Source organism: Formica exsecta, unplaced genomic scaffold (genome assembly GCF_003651465.1).
Source record: "Formica exsecta isolate Colony F162 unplaced genomic scaffold, ASM365146v1 scaffold138, whole genome shotgun sequence".
Taxonomy (NCBI): domain Eukaryota; kingdom Metazoa; phylum Arthropoda; class Insecta; order Hymenoptera; family Formicidae; genus Formica; species Formica exsecta.
The window spans coordinates 1,665,833-1,687,473 of record NW_021848711.1 but is presented as its reverse complement, the minus strand read 5'-3'; the positions used below and the strand labels follow the sequence as shown (position 1 = coordinate 1,687,473).

Here is a 21,641-nt window from a genome sequence, read left to right as displayed (position 1 = left end):
TTATTTTAATTTTATTTTTAAATAATATTAATAAAGAAACTTTATGAAAAAATGTCATTATAGATAACAGTCTTAATGTTAAATATTCCAAATAAATTCACAGAGAGATTAGAGCGAAGTTAATGCAAGTTTATCTCGACTCATGAATTTCTCTGTAACGGATTTTCGTACAAAAGAAGCCTTTTCGGTTACGACGAAGTATCTTCTTCGATGTTAGATATTTTCTTTCCAGCTATTCTTCGTACGGTTTCCTACACGATGCGCAACCGAACCCTTATCCTAGAGGGTGTGTCGTTCACCCTTGTAATAGGCGGTTCGGTTTCGCTTCTCGTGATACATTTTTCCGTACGAAAAGCACAGCGCTTGCAATATTATTCGAGCAACTGTCACGCAACTGAATTATATCAAGGCTTTATTTTACTCAATTATATATGTATTTGAATTATATATTTCAAATTGAATTATTATATCAAACAGAGAGTACATATAATATGCATTCCTACGATTTTGTAGATAATTCTATTATAATGTAAAATACGTTATTAATTTATGGAATAGAATTTTACGTGGAAATTTTTATCTTGGTGGTGGATTCTCGTTATTTTAGAGCTATTACGCTCTCAACTATATTATTCGTAGGTGTTCCGTACCTAAAGCTGTACTCACACCTGCATCCGAACGTATGTGAATGAAAAACGAAATAGATAATGGCGCAACGGCTGCTGCTTCCGGTGGAAGCACCGGTGGAACTTTTATTCCGCCGACGAGTTTTCGTCTATGCCGCCGCTGCTCCAAACGGAAACATCAGTCGTTACGGTGCAGCGACTTCCTTCCTTTCGTTTTTCCTCTGTATCAAAACGAATGCGCCGCGCATCTAACGCTCTCTCATGCGCGAATATTTAATTGTAACTTTAAAAATGTATCTCCATATAATTTTTTAAAGTATTATATTTTGTGAAGACAAAGCATAGATAATTCATAAAGTATTGTGAGAATAATCGTACACTCAAAAAAGTGGTATTGCAACTACAGCAAAAATTTTCTTGGTGCGCAAAATTAACTGAGGTACATAAATGATTAGCAAATACTGTGATATCGCATATGTTTCGCATTTAATCAATCTAAGTGACAGAGACAGAATTTATATCTGAACTGTTTGTGAAATTTAGAAAGAATGTTTTTCTGTGGCGCCTATCCATGTTAAGGCCAATCATACTTGTTATAAAGTTTGGCTGTGGTAGACAGAAAAAATTAGCGGCAAGAAACAAATGAATATATAATCCTCACGTCTAACATATTTGTATAACGCGCTCAATCTATCTAGCTCTTTTAAACAATTTTTCTCAATTTTTCGATGCTGCAGTTATAATTGGCAGTTATATTTCTCACAAAGATCGTTCTGTAGTATCGAAACTCATATTTATCCAATGCAGTGATTAACATTTGGCAATGGGACCTAAATTTTCTAGAAGATATTATTAGAATATTGCTGCTATAAATTCTATATGTAACAGACAATATTCTAACAGATACAAAAAATAGCGATAAATTTTTGTTGTGACACCTAGAAATCTACCTATATCAGCAAGACATTTTTTTGAGTGTAATGGATTGGTATTTCTCGCACGATGCAATTGTACTTGTAACAATTATTACAATTGCACTGCATACGATGTGTTTTCTTTATATAATCTGTGTACGCGAATTACATTACGACGATTATATTATCATTAAAAAAAACATAGATAAAATTATTATTTAATACAAAGTGTCTACCGAAAAGAATTTTTTAGAAAAATTCTTTGACAAATTTAAAACTAATTTTATGTTGAAAATAAAACAATGCGAAGAATAAAAGAAACAGAGATTGCATTCGACATTCTATCTCCTTCAAAAAATTTCATGCAAAAGATTGAAAAACCGCGACAAATTATGATCTCGGTTGACATGTTTTGTTTGGACGAAAACTGGCTACAAAGAATCAATTTCTAAGATATTCTTTTCAGAATGTCCTGCATATTCACTCTAAAATATCGAAAACTCGATCAACTCTGTATCCTGAATCCAGCTTTACATTTTCCATATTTGCGAAAGTGGAGAAAAGAAAAAGAAGCGGAGGGAAAATAGAACCTATGTTTGATAACTCTATCTTTTTGCGAAAGGATATGCACGGTTCATCTAGCATTTTGCATCCCGCCGCGTATAAAGGGGAGAGGAGGGAGGAGAGAGAAAAGGGTCAACACGACAAAATCGTTCCATGCCCACGCATGTTTTCGCGTTCATAATCCGCAAAGTTTTCGCGACGTTCGAAGCTCCTTCTCGAAGGGAGCAAAACGTTGACTTCTCCTTTCGACACTGATAAACGATCGCGACACGATTCAGCTGCGTAATCGCGCGATAGATTCGCTCGTTTGTTCGATATCGCAGCTTCATTGGTGAGTTAATGATACGCGTTTTCGAGCACGCTGAGACGCCATCGAGGGAAACGAGGCGAAACAAGAAAGAACAGACAGCATGTAACGAAAGGGAGGGTAAAAAAAAGAGAGCGAGATCCAGAGAGAAGGAACAGCGGAAAAACGGGACGAGATGAGCGACGGGGTGCGAAACACCCCCACGGTTGGGGCAAAGGGGGGTAGCGAAGAGGAGTCGTCGCGTGGTTACGCTCGTCTCTCGAATATGGGACGTCGTGGCGTCTCTCCGTCTGGTGGCACACAAAAAGCACCGTCCCCTTCCCTCCTACGTTTTCTCCTCGATCGCTTCCGTTCCACTGTATCCTTCGATCGTTGCCGATTTTCCGATCCGTCGATTCATTTTTCTCAATATTATCGGCGACACGATCGTGGAAGCGGAGTCTTTTATCTCACGCAGTCTCTAATTCATTAATTATCGAGCGATGTATCTCCCCGTCTTTTGCTCGTCGATGCTCGCGATTGCGGGTCGCGATAAAGGGTTACCCGCGCGAATCCATTGTCCTTCAACGGGACGATTCTCGTCGTATTATCCCGCGGATTATCGTCGAGCTTTATACAGACGACGTGGTAAGACTATCTTGAGAGAAGATGGTTTCTTTGGCTGGGGGGCGTCTTATACTCGCTTCGATCCGGGATTGTTTTCCCTTAAAAGTCGGTCAGTTGAATCGTCATGTCGATATTTTCTTAAGTAACGTTCCTTAAGAGTTTTCTTTTGTCTCTTTTTATTCCATGGTCGAGATAAAACGTCGTCTAATATTACATCACGTTAAATCGTAAGATCAGATTAATTTAGTTTTATTTATTGTACTGTATACATCATTGCCTATTATCGCGCGCGCCGGTATCTATTGTAATAATTTAACCGGAACATAATTTCGACAACTAATGTATCGCGAAAGAAATATTCCACGATTAGGGGAGATTAATGCGTCCAAGGAATTATTCTCGTAAAAGAATACTTAGTATATCGTCAAGAGAAAATAACGAAAGCACTTCTCGTAAAATCCCCCCGTCCACGGTCGACGTGTATACATATATATGTCCACTAACTGGCAGCGAGTAAAGAAACTTTATGCACTCTCTGGCGACTACTCGGACTAGACATAATGTCTCCAACATCTCCGCAACGGTTACATTTGCCCTTTGATATAGTTCGTCCCGGAAATATATACACACGCGATATTAACTCGCAAAACTAACTCACGCGTTGCTCCGAATGTGGCCAAAAAATACAAACGATAAAAGATTTTTGCGATAAATACGTTGGATCTATATTGCAAAATATTCGAGAAATATTAATGACATAATGACTATCTTTCTCGACAATATTATGAATAAATAACTAATTTAATAAATAAATATTCAGACGATTTTCTCGAATTTCACTATTATAGATGAATTGGTTAAATATATTTTTTATTAAAAGCATTATTAATAATAACGTATATACATTGATTGTTAAGAAGACTCGAAGTATCACTTGCAATAATTCTGTTTTAATTCCAAAATTATCGTATTATAAATGCAATAAATTTATTTATTTCAATAAATGTTCAAAATGATTTCCGGTAACTTCTAAACATTTATTTATGCATTCCTAAAATGGGTCTTACATATTATGAAGTATCCTTTATATACATTTATACATACCTATTATGCCTACGCACACTCTTTTATCGTGTATTTTTCAAAAGTTTCTCAATTATAATTACAAATATATTTTTCCCAGTTTTTTTTTTGCTATGTATATTGGCCGATGATATGTAGTTTTTAACCGGGTTTAACAGATTTGCAATGACCCATGAAATGTGACATTTCGGATACCACGGGACACATCGCTAGAGTAACGATGACATGTCAAGCGCGTAGTCTATTCGAAAAACTGTTGCTGCGAACGCAGTTGACGTATATTGTCAGAAGTCTCGCCCAATCAACATCCATTTCATGTCAAGTTCTCCATTTGACGTGATACAATTCTCAAAAAAAGTATCGAGACCTTTGTGATAAAACTATTTTAATATACGTATCTCTATTTCCAAATGCAAATGTGTGTAACGTAAAGAAATATTGAAACCGAAATAAGCCGAAAAAATGCACGCGTTTAATTTGAAAAGATCATACACGCGTAATTAAAGTATTTCTATCACAGTATATTTTAATTATTTACGAATGTCAGTCTAACAAATATGCGTCAAAAATGCACGATGGAGAAACATTTCAACATACCACGTCCTCCATTGCAATGTAAACAGATATTTAAACAAATAATACGTCATTGCAAGGAATTTACTCGAGTTTGAAAAGCGAAAATAATTCTATCTATTATTGAGAAATACTCTCGATATAGAAAAGCGAAAACAATTTTATATTTTATCAAAAAACACTTTCTCTCACAAGAGTAATTCGGAGCGCCGATCGATTTACCCGCCATCATTACATGGAGTTTCGGAGAACAGTAATTCGAAAATTTCACGGGGATGTCTTTTCTCGTATATATGCTGCTGTTATACGCGATCGTAGCGGTGCATCGGCGGAAAACGAGGGTGGTACTTACCCGTCTCCGGTTTCGATTACACTTTTCCGGATGTAAAAACTAAAACGGATGAACGAACGAAATAAAACGCGCGAACAAACGTCGTATAATTTGAATCCAGTTTGTAATGCGATCGCCGATCGATTAATCCTCCATAAACATTTAGCTTGTACTATAAAAAAAACTTAATGTTTTTTCGCACTCGACTGTTGTCTGTTATTGTCGCGATTGTTTTTGCTGGTAGTTTTCATCGCTGTTTTTATGTCTGCACCGTGCGTTTAAAATTTTCTAATACTTTCTTTTTATTATTAATTACATATATTCCTTTTTTATATTTTTATATAACATATTTAACAATAGACAGTTATAGTTACCATCTAAGCGATCAAGAATTGCAATAGTTGCGAATGGAATAATTAGTGATTGCGATACTTCGGAAAATATGTTGGTAGTTTTTCGAATACGCTGATGTATAAATAAATCGTTTTATATCTCTTTTGTTAAATATAAAAAGAAACTCGTCTTTCGAATTTGCAAAACAAGCGTTAAAATCTTTTCTTCCTCATTTCCGACAGATGCAAAATATATTTTTTGTGATTTTTCTTAATTTTTTATTTTATAAATCCTTCCTTGCTTTATTATACTCTTAACAAAAAAAAAAAAAAAAATAGAAATAAAAATAAAAATTGCGTCTGCGATGCACAAGAACGCACTGAAAATCTCCGAAGACGGAATAAAATTCTGACGCAAATCTACAAACTGTGTAAACTGCATACCATCCCCGCTCGTGTTTCATTTTGTGAGCAAAGAAAGGAATGCGAAAAATAGGGGTAGGAAAAGGTAAAGGAAAACAAAGCGTGAAAAGAAAAGCGGATGATACTCACGATCGTCATCTTGTTGATAAGGAAACCTTTCGCTCTGCTGCCCTGTGCTGCGTAACCACGATAGCACTGGTCCCGCGACTGTTCCGTCGTTTGGTACCGCTTCTTCCTTTTCTTCACGAGGCGCGAATCGCGTCACGAGGGATGGTGCTCGAAGTGGTGGTGGTGTACGTACGGCTGGTAGCAGGGTACGTTTCTCGTATACCGCCAAGTAGTTGAAGAGAGGCAAAAGAGCTCCAAGAGTTTCGAGGTCAGAGGGCGAATGATTGGTGGAACTTGCGCGAGCTACATTTATACCGCTCTCTCACAACCCCCTGTCCCCTCTATTCCTCTTCGTTCTTCGTTTGTCGTGCGAGAGCAAGAACGGATCGGCTCTCTCTGGTGGGCGCCACGCATCCACCACCACCGTCGCCGGTGGATGAACGCGTTCCTCCTCTGCTCGTCAGAGAGTGCGTATCCTGGCCCCGTATCCTTATTACGTCATCATTCGCCGCAATCTCCACCCAGAAAATATGAGAGAGAAAAATAAAGAGAGAGAGGGAGAGAAAAAGAAGGGATGAATTTTGTTCGTGCGAAACTGAATGAAAAGTCGCGGCCAAGAAATAGAGATGAGACTGTTGCAGAATTGCAGTTGCGAAGGCGGAGGTACTTTGGTACAAATTGCTCGTAAATAACAATCTTATAAGATACAAGACAATTTTTATCATGCATTCTTCGCGTTACAAACGATGGCACCATATACTTTTGCAATTTTTATTTGTTCAAACGCGCGATTATCGAAAACCTAAATCTAGATGTATTAGATTTTCTTAATTTAGTGTTACCGCGTAATTTCTTTTCGATGAGAAGGGCAACATATATACTTCACTGATTTGACTTTGACACTTCTTGCAATTAAAATTTGGAAATACAGCTAAAAACAGCAACGGTTTTATTTATAATTTCAACCCTTTAATGAAGTAAAAGAAGCTACTTTATCTCAACTAAAAAAATTTTGTACATCTTTTTTTCCTTTGCATTTATAAATATTTCTCTAATATTTAAATATCTATATATACAAGATGTTCAATAATAACTGTATCACCCGCTTGCAATTTTGTAATTTTCACAATAATTAATAAAAAATTAAGAATTTAATATATATATTAATAATTTAATAAGAATTTAAAAAGTCGGTTAATCCGTACGAATACAAGCGCATACGTCTTACGCCGTTACACGATTGCTTGGCATACGATAAAGCTTGGAAATTGGAATTAATAATGAAGCCTTTAATTATGTATTGTGCTTAGCAACCGCATAACAATGAGCTGTCTCTTCTCGCTGCACGCTTATATATTCGTGAGGATGGATAGATTTATTTTTTAATTAAGTTTTTATTAAATATTGCAAAAATTGCAAAACACTAGATTTTCCTACTTGGTTTAACCCGCTCTGGGTAGAGCACACGAAAGGTGATACAATTATTACAGAATACTCTATGTGTGTTTGCATATCCTTCATGTATTCAACAAATCTTTCATCGCAGAGATACAGTTATTTCTTAACTACTATAATATTTTAATTCTTTATATTCTTTTATAGTTTCTTTATATAATTTAATAATATTTTTTTCCTTTGCATTTATAAATATTTCTCTAATATTTAAATATCTATATATACAAGATGTTCAATAATAACTGTATCACCCGCTTGCAATTTTGTAATTTAAAAAATATAAATATTTATAATGTTTTATGAAGTAAAAAGCTAAAATATATATATTTTAAAAAGTAATAGGAAAAAACGCGAATTTTTAAAAGATTTTTCTTCTCTTAGAATTATTTTTTTATATGAGCTTCTTTTCTAACATCTTTATAACTTTCCGTATATTTATTTTCTCCATTTTTTTATCTCGGAAGAGGAAATATCAGAAAATGTAATTGTTTTCAGTTCCGTTAATGTAAAATTAACGATATATCTTACTTATCGGAATCAAACTGAATTCATGTTAATATTGCCCAGATGTAATCATGAAATTGAGGACAAATATCAGGATAGATCAAAATATCGATCTGTTTAAGATAAACTGTACATTTCATCGAAAGCAGTACACAAAGACGTATAGGTGCAATTAAGACGCTACAAATGATGCACTCCCACGCATGCAGCAACAGTATATTCCGGGATATCGACGTAATCTACGAAGCACAAAAGGTGATTCTTATCACAATTCTTCCGAGAATCTTTTGCCGCTGCTTATAAGATTTGTATGTACGTACATACAAGCGAACGTTGATTTCACAATGTACGCGAAAGATCCAAGGAAAAGCGCGTTTCTTCTTTAATTTTTACCAACGTCGTGTGACATATCATTTAAAAGCTTAGAATTTCGCGAGAATTTCATATTGTGTAAATGTGTCATTGTCCCCAACGGGATAAGAATACCCGAAAACTTCAACAATGAATCGTGACTCCTCAACAATATCGTTTTAATTATCCTTGACTATCCTCGAAGAGGATCTTCACAATGGCCTCAAAAGTTCAATACGTTCGTTCAATCGCGAGAATCGACTAATTCGCGATGCTCGTATTAAAAAGCGCACGCGAAACTTGGCAAGCGTCGATGCAATGCGAAAAATCGATTTATTTCCAGTTTGTCTACATCGTTTCGTATCGGAATAAGAAGTAGTTCAGATAAGTGTATGCTGACAAGAGTGTTATATACGAGTGCGAAACTACTCGAGGGACAATGCAATTCCGGAAAAAGGCGCGCTATATGTATAATTTATATTACTGTATATTCGCCGGAAATGCTGGGACAATTTTTGAACGTATCTTTCATAACGATATTATGTTGTAAAGAAAATCAGGATAAAAATAAAGCATGCAAGACAAAAATCGCGGTATATGTTGATTAATTCAATAGATATGTTGTTCGCGAATCAAGCGTCACGAGCGATATAATATATAATAATATACTTTTAATTAATTAAATATGTAAATCTATTTGTGTGTATTCGCAAACATATAAATGTCATAATTTCGTCGATAAAGCATATTGCGATATAATGCATTATTTATTAATGTCTATACATCCATAGAAGTATAGAAGCTGCATTATAATTTTATAATTTATGTACATTAGATTAAAAGTACGAAGATTATATATAAATTAAGATTTTTTTAAAACGCGTTCATTGCGTAACTTATCCTTGATACGCTTCATTAAACTGATTATTCCAATCAATAGAATAAATAGATGTTAAACTGAAAATTGAGATCAAAAGCAGGAGAAAAATTTCGGCTCGGAAAATTAGTTTAGTTATTAACTTCCCAAGTCAACTCAGTAAATTACACTGTATAATTATGAGATATATATAAATAAATATAATTATGATTCCATTTTTATGCTTTAAATTTTCTACGCTACTATTTAATTTTTTTTAATATCTTAAGAAATTAATAACGGATAAGGGTCGAATATCGATGGCGAAGACAGGAAGTAGACTTTGCGGCGCGTCCGTTCCTAATGTCGAAAGCTTGTATAATTCAATACTCATCATATCGAGATCGTTACATAGGGACGTTTATCTTCATAATGACGAATACAACTTCTCAAAGCATTTGTATCCTTTTCCCGATTCGCTGCAATCGCCGGCAGGCATTTTAGAAATTAACGCTTGCAAACTGATTAATGAAACATCGTTCGAACAATTTTTATCATAATTATTGAGAAAGCGTGCACACAAAGAGAAGTACTGGTACTTTACATTGTTACTCGGCCACGCTCAGCTTGTTTTTATTGTATGCGCGTCAAACTATATAATTGTACTCTGAAATAGATTGTTTTATAAATGTACACCGTTGGTGTGACCGTAAAATTAAATCGTATATTTAAAGTATTATATATCTTGCAAAATTATTATATATAAACTTATTTTAAATCTGTCATTTTTAAAACTTTTTTGTTAATTTTTAGTAATAATTTTTTGATAAATTCTTGATAATTTTTTTCCATTTTGTAAATGCAAATGGAAATAAGTTTAAATTAAATAGCATATTCTTTTTATGTAAAATGATAGAGATCTTTTGTACACTTTAATTATTTATTAATGTATAGGTTGTTTATAACATAGTTTCTGAGTTGTGGAAGATTAAAGAGAATGCTCGAGGATACTCCCCTGTTGCAATTCAAACATTTTTTAAACAACTTCTTACCCCCGATCGATAAATAAGGCGAAATAAACCCACAATCTCCTGATGTAAACCCATTAAACTTTTATTTTTGCAATAATTTAAAATCTATTGTATATGTTATACAAATTAGTAATGTTCATGGCTTGCAAGAAAAGATACAAAGTTGATTCGAAACAATTCGAACAATTTTCCAGTTAGTGAAGAACTCTATTATTATATAAAGGCGCACCATAACATATGTTAAAGCCGACACTTCAAGCATTTTCTTTAATTTCATAACTCAGAAACCATGGTACATACAATCTACGTTCATATAACATTTCTTACTTATTTTACATATGTGTACATTCATTCTCTAAAATATTACATGCATTTAATAAATCATCTCGTATAAATTAAACCTATCAAAATCCTCTAGAATCATCTGTGAAACATGAGAAAATTGAGGTTGAAAATAGGAGCGAAATTTCGACTCGAGAACATCAGGACGCTACGACAATAGAATTGTTTCGAAATGTTGATAGATAAGTGCATTCGGAGAATATTGTATGATTTCTTTGTTTCCAAATTTTCATAAATATCTTTCGTAGATATCTTGCGCTTGATCCGCGAAGAATATTTCTCTTCAAGAAGAATTAATTTGCTCGTCTCTTTCTCTCTCTCTCTCTCTCTCTTCTCTCATCCGGCAGAAGTTAGAAAACTTGCATGCCAACTTTATAATTTCTATGTTAAATTTCCGCGACGTCGTTAGATTTTTTAGGCACGTTACATGCTGCCATCAAAAGATGCCGTTCGTTGCCGCTATTCATTGTTTGCGAGGAAAATTGAGACATCGCTTGAAAGACGCGTCAAGAGAAAAATACATATTACTCTTCCACGAGAGGGCAAAAGGAGCCCCGACGGCTTCAAAACGCTTTTAAGAGATTTAATTAGTCGCACAGCTCTAACATATCGCCGACATTATTTACATTAATCCCAAAGGTAAATCTTTTTTCTGATATTAAAGATTATTTGACTTGATATCTGCTATATATCTTGTGGCATCTGTTGCAAAAAATCAATCGAATGATAAAATTATGATAAGAAGAGGATATTCAAATCTCTATTTATAATGTAGATATACGCATATCATTCGTAAATTCGTTTAAATGAGTAATGCAAATGATATATTTATCCTTAAGTGTAATTAGAAAAAATGTGTTAACTTAATTTGAAAACAAAAAGAAACATATATCCAACAGCTTACAACTGTCCAATCTGATTGTAAGTCGTAAGCTGTACACTAAGATCATTTACACCTTGTGTATTTCTTTCAAATTAATATAATGTATTTAGAATTTCTAAAAATACTGATTTTATTCCTGCAAATCGCGTCAAACGCGTTATATAATTTTCCTTATTAAAAGTTCTTCTCACAAGAAAACCGAAACTTCATTACTCTAAAAGAAATAAAACAAAGTAAGAGCATCTCGAGTAAAAGTAATCGCAGTGTACATACAATGTCAAAACTAATAAATCAATACGAAAAGCTCGATACATATAAAAGCATCAATAATCTTTGTAATGCGCAAATCGCAGCATTTCCGCGCCTTGTACTTACGCAACTTTTATAATCATTGAATTTCTTTAATTAACAATTAAGCAAGAGGGATTCGTATATTACGCGAGTTATATAATATTAATATTGTAATGCTTTCTGCAAAAATCATTTTTTCCTAATATTTAGCAACTAATTACGCAATTGGCAATCAAATAATGATAAAGAACATCGGGCATCTTTAATTAAATTTTTCAACCACTGCAATCCAATTTGTCATTGCCAACTGGTATAATTATGTAATACCGCGTAATATGAATTCTGAGTAAATCGGGCGTGACCTTTTCTTTCTCTTTAAACCCTTCTGGTCTCACTATCGATTTCTCTCGTTTCAATCTCTTCATTAGTTACATTTTTTCACTTTTTTCGGAATCAAAAAAATCTGAAATTTCCCGAAAATAAAAAATCGTATAGCTCGAAAGAAACGTATTAATGTGTGAATAATAAAAAATTCATCGAAGACGAATGTCAGATGAAATTCATATTTCATAAAAAAAACCGACTTATGATAATTAATCGTTCAGTCAACAGTCATTAAATGATCGCTCGAATAGTTTACTTATATAATAAAGTTCACCGATCAGTTAATTTTATAAAGATTAACACACACACACACAAATTGGAAAAACTGAAAGAAATTCCAGTACACATAATATATTTTGATAAATACTGCGAAAAAGTTACACTTAACCGATTATTTTGATTTTCACATATATTATAGTGAATAAGAGATATATTATTTTTAAGTGTTTAAAAAGTAGAACATTTTGAAGTGATATATCTCAGAAACTAGAAGTCCACAACGTGATTTAATGTGCACACAATGCAGGATTCTATCCATTATAATCTATGTAAAAATCAAAGTGACCTTTTCGCAATATTTATCCGTATTTCACTCGAGTTTGCTTCGTTCATTCTTTAAATTCTTTAGTTTTCGCTTTTATTTCTCGCAACCTTGAGACGAATTTATACTGCCATGTCCAACACAAAGAATTTCCCTTTCTTCTTCCCATTTCTATTAGTCGAACAAAAGTTAAGATTGATAAAAAGAGAGAAAGCATTTTTTTAATAGGGCGGGACCAAACGAGAATTAATCTATCCGTATTCGCAAACTTAGCTGCTCGCGTGTATATGTGTGTGTCTTTCGCGTGGGTGCTGACGCCCGCCATTCACTTCGCATGCAATCATGAACTTTATAGATTCCTGGAACCGAAGCGGTTTGTGCGTAATTCTATGGCCTCTAAAAATCGCAGCGTCACGTTTGATACTTTTTTCGACTCCATTATCTATGTATCAAGAAAGGGGAATCGAGAAAATGCTATCGCGCGCGCGGCAAAAGGCAATGACTTACCAGAGAAGCAAAAAACTATCGGGTTTGCTTGAAAAATGACATTACTTCATCTTACAATCTTTAATTAAAACAATTTCGAAAAATTCAGAAACGTAAATAACATCAGATTAAATCTGATAATTACGCGTAATTTTGGTTTCTTCTGTCAAGTGCCTTAATAAAATAATCACAATAAAAAAAAATCATTGTAAAATAAATTTCTGATTCTAATAAACCCTCCTTTACACATTCCATCCTTATTACATATCATTCATTTTCTTTAAGGGGGAACCGAGAAATAAAACACGCTTTAAATTTGATAACTTTATACGCGTTTGATTTAGTTTTAATTTATTTAATTCTATTTGCGCTTTTTTCGACGCGGTATTTCTGTTCAAAAATCAATCAATAATAAGATATACATATATTGTGCCCCCCAAAAAATTGTAATGGGTGTAGTTCAAATTACTCAGTTCATCTAAAACTTTGAAAACTGTATAACAATAACAAACAAAACAAACATAGAGCATTCATTTTGACATACGTGTTATTTGTCTTTTTGCCCGGGTAAATAATCCGCCTTTGTTAACTTTCGAAAATCACGGTTAACTTGTTGAGCTCGCTCTTTCAAGAAAAGAATACGCGACCAAAATACGGCTGCCTGCTTACGCGATATTAAGCACATACAAAATAGTCGATATTAGCTCCTTAATAAAAAAAAAAAAATCTTTATTTTGTGTGTACATGTGATTCTTCTCGCTTTATAAAACCGTATCGTCGCAATAAAATTTTTTTTTTTTTGATAGAGTATGATAATAGAGAAGAAACGCGCGCGTGGAGAGAGAGAGAACGAGAAAAAGTAGAAAAAAATTTTCTATAATAGAAAATTAAAAAAAAATTTTCTACGATAGAAAAATATTTTTATTAAAAAATATCACAGTGAACATTATATATATGCATATATCTTATAATCATACCTTTTTTGTTACATTATTATACTCTTGAGCAAACACATACGCGTACAAATATTCTCTTCATTGTATCGATGTACATTGTCTGAATTTAGCAATAAGAAAATTGCTTTGTGGCACCATCTGTCACCATCTCCAATAATCATTCTATTGATGTAGCACGAGTATGCATCGAAACAGTAAAGAGTGATCTTACCGATCGTGTCGAATCGGCTAGGAAGTTTCAACTGATTCCAGATGACGCTTTGAAACTCTCGGAAAACTCTCCCCCGGCTTTCTCTACCTGTCCTTATCCTTGTTTCCTTGTTCTCATCGAACATCGAACAGGCAAAAATCTGAAAAATAGCGTGATACAGCACACAGCTGATTTTCTCCATTATTCTGAATCTGGTATCGGACGGAGGATAGGTATCAGGAGCAAAGCCAAGGGAGTAGCCGAGACAAGCAGCAACGAGAACGTGAAGGAGAGTCTCCGAGGCAAGAAGCGACGTTTGAATCGACGGTTTCTATTTTGCCACCAAAAAGGTAATTATCACATTTTCTCGATTTAGTATTCCAGGTGGCTGAAGATATTTCGTCCCCGTGTAAAAGGCTTTTTATGCGCCAAACGATTTGTAATATGAATAATCGAACGAGATAATATATAGAATAAAAATAGTATACATACATAAATTAAAATGGGATACGATTAGGTTAAACAATGATATGTATAAATAGAAGCCTAAAGATATTAAATTACAATTATGGCCAGTAAGAGCCTATTCGTGCTGTTGCGTAGTAATTGAATACTCTGAATATTCTAAAAATTGCCATGTTACACTACATATATCTTCTGGTTACTATCAGAAATTGAAAAATCTCGAACTTAAATTTCTTATAAACGTCTTGCCTCTCTTTTTTACCGCTGAGAAAAAGTTTATAAATATATACGAGAAGTAAATTTTTTTTCAAAGTTTGCAAACATTCAGTTTTTACGCAGTCAAGTGCGATCAAGCTTTTATGGATTGTAAGATTAGGTTAGATTATGTTGAGAGAGAGAGAGAGAGAGAGAAAGCGTGGTATATACATCGCTTTGTATGTACATACAGTAAGAAAGATCCTTGATTGCTTGCGGATAATATTTGCTTGTCACTTTCTCTCTTTTTCTTTCTTTGTTCTACAACAATTCACAATTTGTGACCATGTCCATTTATCATCTGCTCTTTTTTTCATTTTTCACTTACGTTTCACTGCTCGTTTAACGAACATTCCTACCATTCCTACTTTATGTTACGAAAAAGATGCTTGAAAAATAATTGCAAAATTACTATACATATTTTTAAATTATTGTTAATTATTTCATAAAAAAAATAAAAAAACTTTTACTTAGAATGTACTATCCTGAAAAAGTATCATAAAATCAGCTTGATTTATGTTATCATCTTTTATCTCGTGTATAATAATATAATTTCCACCTTTGTATGTATGCAGATGCCTAACATAAAGCTACAGAGCTCCGACGGCGAGGTTTTCGAGGTCGACGTTGAGATCGCAAAATGTTCGGTCACCATCAAGACCATGTTGGAGGATCTCGGTATGGACGAGGATGAAGAGGAGGTTGTGCCATTGCCGAATGTTAATTCAGCGATTCTTAGAAAGGTCATACAGTGGGCTACATATCACAAGGACGATCCTCCACCACCAGAAGATGACGAAAACAAAGAAAAGCGTACTGATGACATCAGTTCATGGGATGCTGATTTTCTAAAAGTAAATATTCTGTGTTAATTACACCAAACAATGAATCCAAACAAAGTTTAGAATTATAATAAATATTAATAATGTTATATAAACGGGAATACACTATGACAAAAGTATTAAATTTTGCTATAAACTCAAACATATGTGTTTTATAGGTTGATCAAGGCACACTCTTCGAATTGATTTTGGCAGCTAACTACCTCGACATCAAGGGTCTCCTAGATGTCACATGCAAAACCGTTGCTAATATGATCAAAGGCAAGACACCTGAGGAGATACGTAAAACATTTAACATCAAGAATGACTTTACTGCTTCGGAGGAAGAGCAGGTGCGCAAGGAGAACGAGTGGTGTGAGGAGAAGTAAAATAGAAAAATATTTTGAATGTTGAACAGTTCATTATTTCTCTCCAGTAAGAGTTCTTTTTGAAAAAAAAAAAATCAACTAATTGTGGTAAAAATATTAAAATTATGTGACCACCTTTTCTCCTCTACTATTATATCCTCTACTATTTATTTCCACTAAATAAACATAAAATAATAATTGTAACTTACTGTGTCTCATGTATTCTATCCAGGCTTTATTTTTTAAACTTTAGAACAACACAAAATTCTTTGATATCACTATAGTATGATATAGGAGTACTTTTATGAGTCGCTTAATAATGTTTTTAGCATAAATATATTATAAAGATTTATTTAAGACTAAATTATATATACAGTTTAATGATATATTGAATAAAAGATTTTAAAAACTTTTATTCAAAGTAAAAATATTAAAATTATATGACCTTTCCTCCTCTACTACTATATCCACTATTTATTTCCATTAAATAAATATAAAATAATAATTGTAATTTACTGTGTCTCATATATTCTATCCATATTTTACTTTTTAAACTTTAGATATTACAAAATTCTTTGATATTACTATAGTATGATATAAGAGTACTTTTATGTTGAGTCGCTTAATAATGTTTTTAGCATAAATATATTGTAAAGATTTACTTAAGACTAAATTGTATACACAGTTTAATGATATATTGAATAAAAGATTTCAAAAATTTATATACACTCTCTTCAAACCCTTCCTTTAAAAAAAAACAAAACGGTTAAATTATGGTTAAATGTAGGAACTAAAAAAGACTTAATTATAAACGCATAAAATTATTTTGCTAATTAACCGTATTAAATTCTGTATGTTGCATAAAATTAATTAGTTTGGTTATTGTATATCTTTGATACGCAAATAAATGTAAGATCACAGGTTGAGAACCCAGTCTCCTAACCTTTATACCAAAACATAATCAGCAACGAGACTTGAATAAATATTTACCATCTAATTCTATCCTTATTTAAAAAATTAGTTTTACGTGAATTTCATTAATACGTATTTAATTAAAAAAAGAACATTATATATTTTTAATGTAATATTTGTGGGTGTGTATGTGCTTTATATGTGCAATGAGTCGTACAAGTGAGTACATCGATTAATGTAATCAATCGCTATAATTTTATCTTACGAGAGCAATACGAATTTCTAAATGCATATAATATAATATATTTCCATTTATAAAATTTTTCATGTTTTTTTTAGTTAATGATACGAAAAGATTAAAATTGCAAGATGACGACAAGCAAGATTGTCCACAATCCTTACATAATATATGTAGTTGGTTTCATCTAAACAAAATAGCTATAGAATATCACGATTTAAAGGAAGTCAAGATTATAAGTTACAATGAATTGCGAGTGATGAAAGAAATAGTTTCGAATTGTTTGAAACATATACAGCATCCTGAATTTATCGGTATTAACTTGGATATTTTAGAATACTGTGTTCCTTCTTTAATGCTTGGGTAAGAGATTTAAATGTTTCTATAAATATTCGATTCATTACTTTATTGCATATATATATTACGTTTGTAATATATATGATAAATATTTATTTTAAATTCATCTTCATATTTCTTGGCAGGATCCTTGATAGTGGACATGCTTTTTTCAATGTACCTGCAGATCCATCGACATATAAACAGATACTTACCAGTTTACATGTAAACTATGTTTTTATGAAATATGTGACATCCAACAAAGAGATCATATGTCAATTCGATATTCATGGGCAACCAATATATTTGACAAAATTAATAAATGTCCAAGGAAAGAACATTAATAGAAGATGGTATCGTTTTGCGTATGCAATTGCCACTTCAGGCTCAACCGGAGTCCCAAAAATTGTTAAAGTGCTACATTCCTGCATATTGCCTAATATTATAGATTTAAGGAGAATTCTTTATATAACAAACTCTGATAAAATTGCACAACTTACAAATTTTACCTTTGATCCTAGTATTGTGGAAGTTTTCTTAAGCTTTTCCTGCACTGCAACTCTATTTATGGTTTCAAAACCATTAAAAAATGAAGCTGACAGGTAAATAACTATTATACAACAAATTTGAAAAATGCTGAAAGAAATAAAATAAGATTTATAATGTACATACAAATGAAAATATTTTTTAGATTCTTAGAGGAGATATTCCATGCCCATGTAACGGTTCTTCAAATTACTCCATCGCTTCTTTTTAACATGTGGACTACTGAACGTTTGAGGACAACAATCTTGGGCAAAGATTCTCAGTTAAGAGTTCTTCTCTTGGGTGGAGAACCATTTCCTAGTATGAAATGTATATTAAAAGCTAGTCATTTGCAGAATATGACACGATTATTTAATATCTATGGTATAACCGAAATATCGTGTTGGTCCAGTATTAATGAAATCGCCAAAAACAACATAGATGAATCTTGTTTAGGTGAACCATTGTCAGAAACTATATTTCAAATTAGGAATGAAGATAATGAAATGATAACTAGTGGTGAAGGTACTCTTTATATTGGTTAGTTTTTAACATTACAATTAAACAAGAAATATATAATGTATAATATTATATTGTATGTAAAATATGTTTGTGGAATTTAATTTTATATAAACTATTTTTTTTATGTTTTCAATATAGGAAGTATCAATAGAATTTGTATCATTGAAAATGAAATTGACGAAGATTTAAATAAGCCAATTTTTCGTAGTACTGGCGATATAGTCTCAGTGAGTAAGTTTCCCTCTCATTGACAAAGTATAATTTTTTAATTTTCTTCAAATTAAATATTTTTATTAAAAAAATTTTCGAATTTATATTATTTTTTTTCTTTTTAGATAGATGATCGGGGTAGAATATTTTATAAAGGAAGACGAAATAATATCATAAAAAGATTTGGAAATAAAGTGAATTTATGGGAACTCGAGAAAGTCGTGACGGAATTAAATTTTGTACGAATTTGTTCCACTTTCTGGGACGCAGAAAGTCACAAATTATATTTGTGTGTATCTACTACAAAACCCAAAGAAGAATTTTCGAAGTTAAAAGAAGATATAATGTCGCATCTAAAAATATTACCGACGATCTATAAGCCTGATAAAATAATTATAATAGATGATTTTAATTTTACCACTAGTGGAAAGATTTGCCATGCGTCGTTAAAAAAAATATGCCAAGAATCTAAAACAGAAATTATCATTGTAAACGATTTGTGTACTGATGCGGGGAAAATATTTAGAAACTTGTGGAACAATCATGTAAAATCTAAAGACACCGGTTTTTTAACGTCAGGCGGTACGTCAATAGTAGCGCTTCAAATCTCAAGCGCTGCCACTGAAGCCTTTAATGCAGAGTTCCCCGAATTAATTGGTATGTTACTTAAGGATGTTACATGTAACGAATGCGTCAATTATATTAGAGATACTTTAATTGAACAAGACTGCAGCCAGAATGTCAGTCGCCGCATTTCTTTTAATGACAAGTCTTCCCAAAAAATGTTTAATGCAAAAGAATCTCTAACAAGACAATCATCATCGAATAATTCTCCATCATTGTCAAATAAAAAAAATTTTCGTCAGTGGTACAAATGTAGAGGAAAAATTTACAGCAGTATATTAATACAAGAAGAAAGTACTACTTTCTCACAAGAAAAAAATATATCGAGTATTAAAGTGTTAGCGACATATAATTTGCAAAAGTGCATCGATGCCTCGCCAATTGTCTACCGTTATTCCAAGTAAGGATAACTCAGAAAAAAAAAATATTTTAATCGAAAAGATGCCTTTTTCACACGCGTTTGTTAATTTTTAGAACAGAATTGTACGCAACAGTCGGCTCACATTTCGGCATTATATGTACTGTTGACTTGCTAGAAACCAATAATAGATCGTACGAGATAAAATTACCAGACAGGATAGAAGCTTCTGTTTTAATCCTGCCTGAATTTCGCGGCATTGTAGGTAAGTATATTGCTTGATATTAATACAATGCAATTTACAAATTATTAATTAACGAGTGATATCGATAGGTTGTTATGATGGGTATGTATATTGTGTCCATTTAAAAACTGGTGAAGTAATTTGGAAATTTCAAACTCAAGATATGGTGAAATGCACGGCAATAACGTGCTCACAAGGGAGTAAAATATTTGTCGGTTCCTACGACCACTATGTATACTGTCTTTCGATAGAGGTAAACCTAGTGTTAAATCAATACTACTACCTTGAAGATGTTATTAATTATTAGCATTAATATAGATATAATTAGATATCTTTATATATCTATTATATATCTATTAGGACGGTACTCAAATATGGAAAACTGAAGCGAGCGAAAGTGGAATCTGTGCTACCGGTTGTTTGCATCGACAATCGACTTCGGTTCTTTTCGGGACGCTGGATGGTTCGTGCTTGGCCCTGCAGCAATCTTCCGGACAGATTACGTGGAAACATAAATTGCGGGATCCGATTTTCGTCGCACCTGTTGTTCTTCGAACCGGATACGTCTTATTTTGTTCCGTGGCTGGAGCATTGTGTTGTTTCGATATCGAAACCGGTTGTCAGGTAGACAACTACCTCTCTCTTTCTTCTGTCGCTCAATGTCTGTTGTAAGCAAATTTTTATTATTGCAGATGTGGCGATATGCGATACACGGCAATGTGTTTTCATATCCCGTGATATGGAATGTCGAGTCTATAAACAACGAATATGTTATTTTGGCTAGCCATAACAAACATGTGTATTGTTTGGAGATGCCATGGAAGATGACTGAAGGAAATGAACCAAAATTGAAATATACGTTACAATTGCCTTCGCCTATTTTTGCGACTCCTTGGTGCGAAGATGGACGTATGTTTGTAGCGTGTACAGATGGTATCCTTAAAATATTCGATCTTTCGGAAGGTAAATTGTTGGCGATCAAGCAACTTCCCGGCGAAACGTTTTCCTCGCCAGTTGTTCACAACGATCTCGTTGTCTTGGGATGCCGAGATAACAATCTTTATGTTTTGAGATTATGTGCGACATAATGTAAAAATAACATTAAAATTTTTGTGTATAAAAAATGCGACTATCGCTATAAATGCCTCATATTCATCCCGATTTAAGCGAGACTAGTCGGCACATCGCAAAAAGTACACGATTAATACAATATTATTTATTCTATTCTGCTCTCGTGTGTTACAAGTTGATGGATAATTGTGAAAGGTATCCGTTGCGGTCGAGAAATATATGTTATCTGAATATACCTCTCCATCCTTTCTACTAGATTTTCGTACGTAATGTGAAATTGCGTATGTCATTGTAGTAACCCATGCGAGAGTGCAAGCAAAAAGGTTAATCTAGAAAAACAGCCGATCCATCTCTTCTTCCGATACTTATTCATTAATTTGCCGTTCATTTATTCGGTGAGCATATGCAAGTATTTACGCTCTCCTTTTTATCAGGTAACATAATAATATTACGATATACGCCCGCATTTTTTTTATTATGCAAAAGAAATAATCCGGATCTCAAGCTCACACGAAACAACAATATTTCAACGACTCCACCTTCTCATATTTATAT

At 33.1% G+C, this 21,641-nt stretch overlaps 3 protein-coding genes across 5 annotated transcripts in view; 2 read left to right on the top strand and 1 right to left on the bottom strand.

The window, feature by feature from the left end:
- LOC115245978 overlaps positions 1-6,253 on the bottom strand; it is a 16,169-nt gene extending 9,916 nt beyond the window's left edge. Inside the window, exon 1 of the mRNA XM_029824517.1 lies at positions 5,889-6,253. Within this exon, the coding sequence (XP_029680377.1) occupies positions 5,889-5,897 (9 nt within the window). The 5' untranslated portion in view covers positions 5,898-6,253. The remainder of the gene's footprint in view (positions 1-5,888) is intronic.
- A 7,971-nt stretch (positions 6,254-14,224) lies between these two features.
- On the top strand, positions 14,225-16,468 carry LOC115245977 (S-phase kinase-associated protein 1). 2 transcript variants are annotated; one of them, XM_029824515.1, is made up of 3 exons: positions 14,225-14,487; positions 15,433-15,711; positions 15,858-16,468. In XM_029824515.1, the coding sequence occupies exons 2-3, from the start codon at positions 15,433-15,435 to the stop codon at positions 16,065-16,067; spliced, it is 489 nt and encodes a 162-aa protein (XP_029680375.1). In that variant the 5' UTR covers positions 14,225-14,487; the 3' UTR covers positions 16,068-16,468. The 2 variants fall into 2 exon arrangements, with proteins under 2 accessions (XP_029680375.1, XP_029680374.1); XM_029824514.1 differs by lacking the exon at positions 14,225-14,487 and having other exon boundaries at positions 15,427-15,711; positions 15,858-16,250.
- Positions 16,469-16,766: 298 nt separating this feature from the next.
- Positions 16,767-21,139, top strand: LOC115245976 (beta-alanine-activating enzyme). 2 transcript variants are annotated; one of them, XM_029824513.1, is made up of 10 exons: positions 16,767-17,177; positions 17,298-17,559; positions 17,679-18,134; positions 18,224-18,582; positions 18,718-18,806; positions 18,915-19,813; positions 19,888-20,036; positions 20,105-20,268; positions 20,376-20,639; positions 20,708-21,139. In XM_029824513.1, exons 1-10 carry the CDS (start codon positions 17,147-17,149, stop codon positions 21,101-21,103), a joined length of 3,069 nt encoding a protein of 1,022 aa, XP_029680373.1. In that variant the 5' UTR covers positions 16,767-17,146; the 3' UTR covers positions 21,104-21,139. The 2 variants fall into 2 exon arrangements, with proteins under 2 accessions (XP_029680373.1, XP_029680372.1); XM_029824512.1 differs by having other exon boundaries at positions 18,224-18,597.
- Positions 21,140-21,641: the final 502 nt, after the last annotated feature.

What these genes read in the sequence shown, in the direction of transcription:
- LOC115245976 (XM_029824512.1), top strand. Translation starts at nt 17,147, where the DNA reads ATGTGCTTTATATGTGCAATGAGTCGTACAA. An exon ending in ATTGTCTACCGTTATTCCAA is followed by an intron (nt 19,814 to 19,887) that starts GTAAGGATAACT and finishes GTTAATTTTTAG; the next exon opens with AACAGAATTGTACGCAACAG. An exon ending in TATACTGTCTTTCGATAGAG is followed by an intron (nt 20,269 to 20,375) that starts GTAAACCTAGTG and finishes TATATCTATTAG; the next exon opens with GACGGTACTCAAATATGGAA.
- LOC115245977 (XM_029824514.1), top strand. Translation starts at nt 15,427, where the DNA reads ATGCAGATGCCTAACATAAAGCTACAGAGCTCCGACGGCGAGGTTTTC. An exon ending in GGGATGCTGATTTTCTAAAA is followed by an intron (nt 15,712 to 15,857) that starts GTAAATATTCTG and finishes TGTGTTTTATAG; the next exon opens with GTTGATCAAGGCACACTCTT.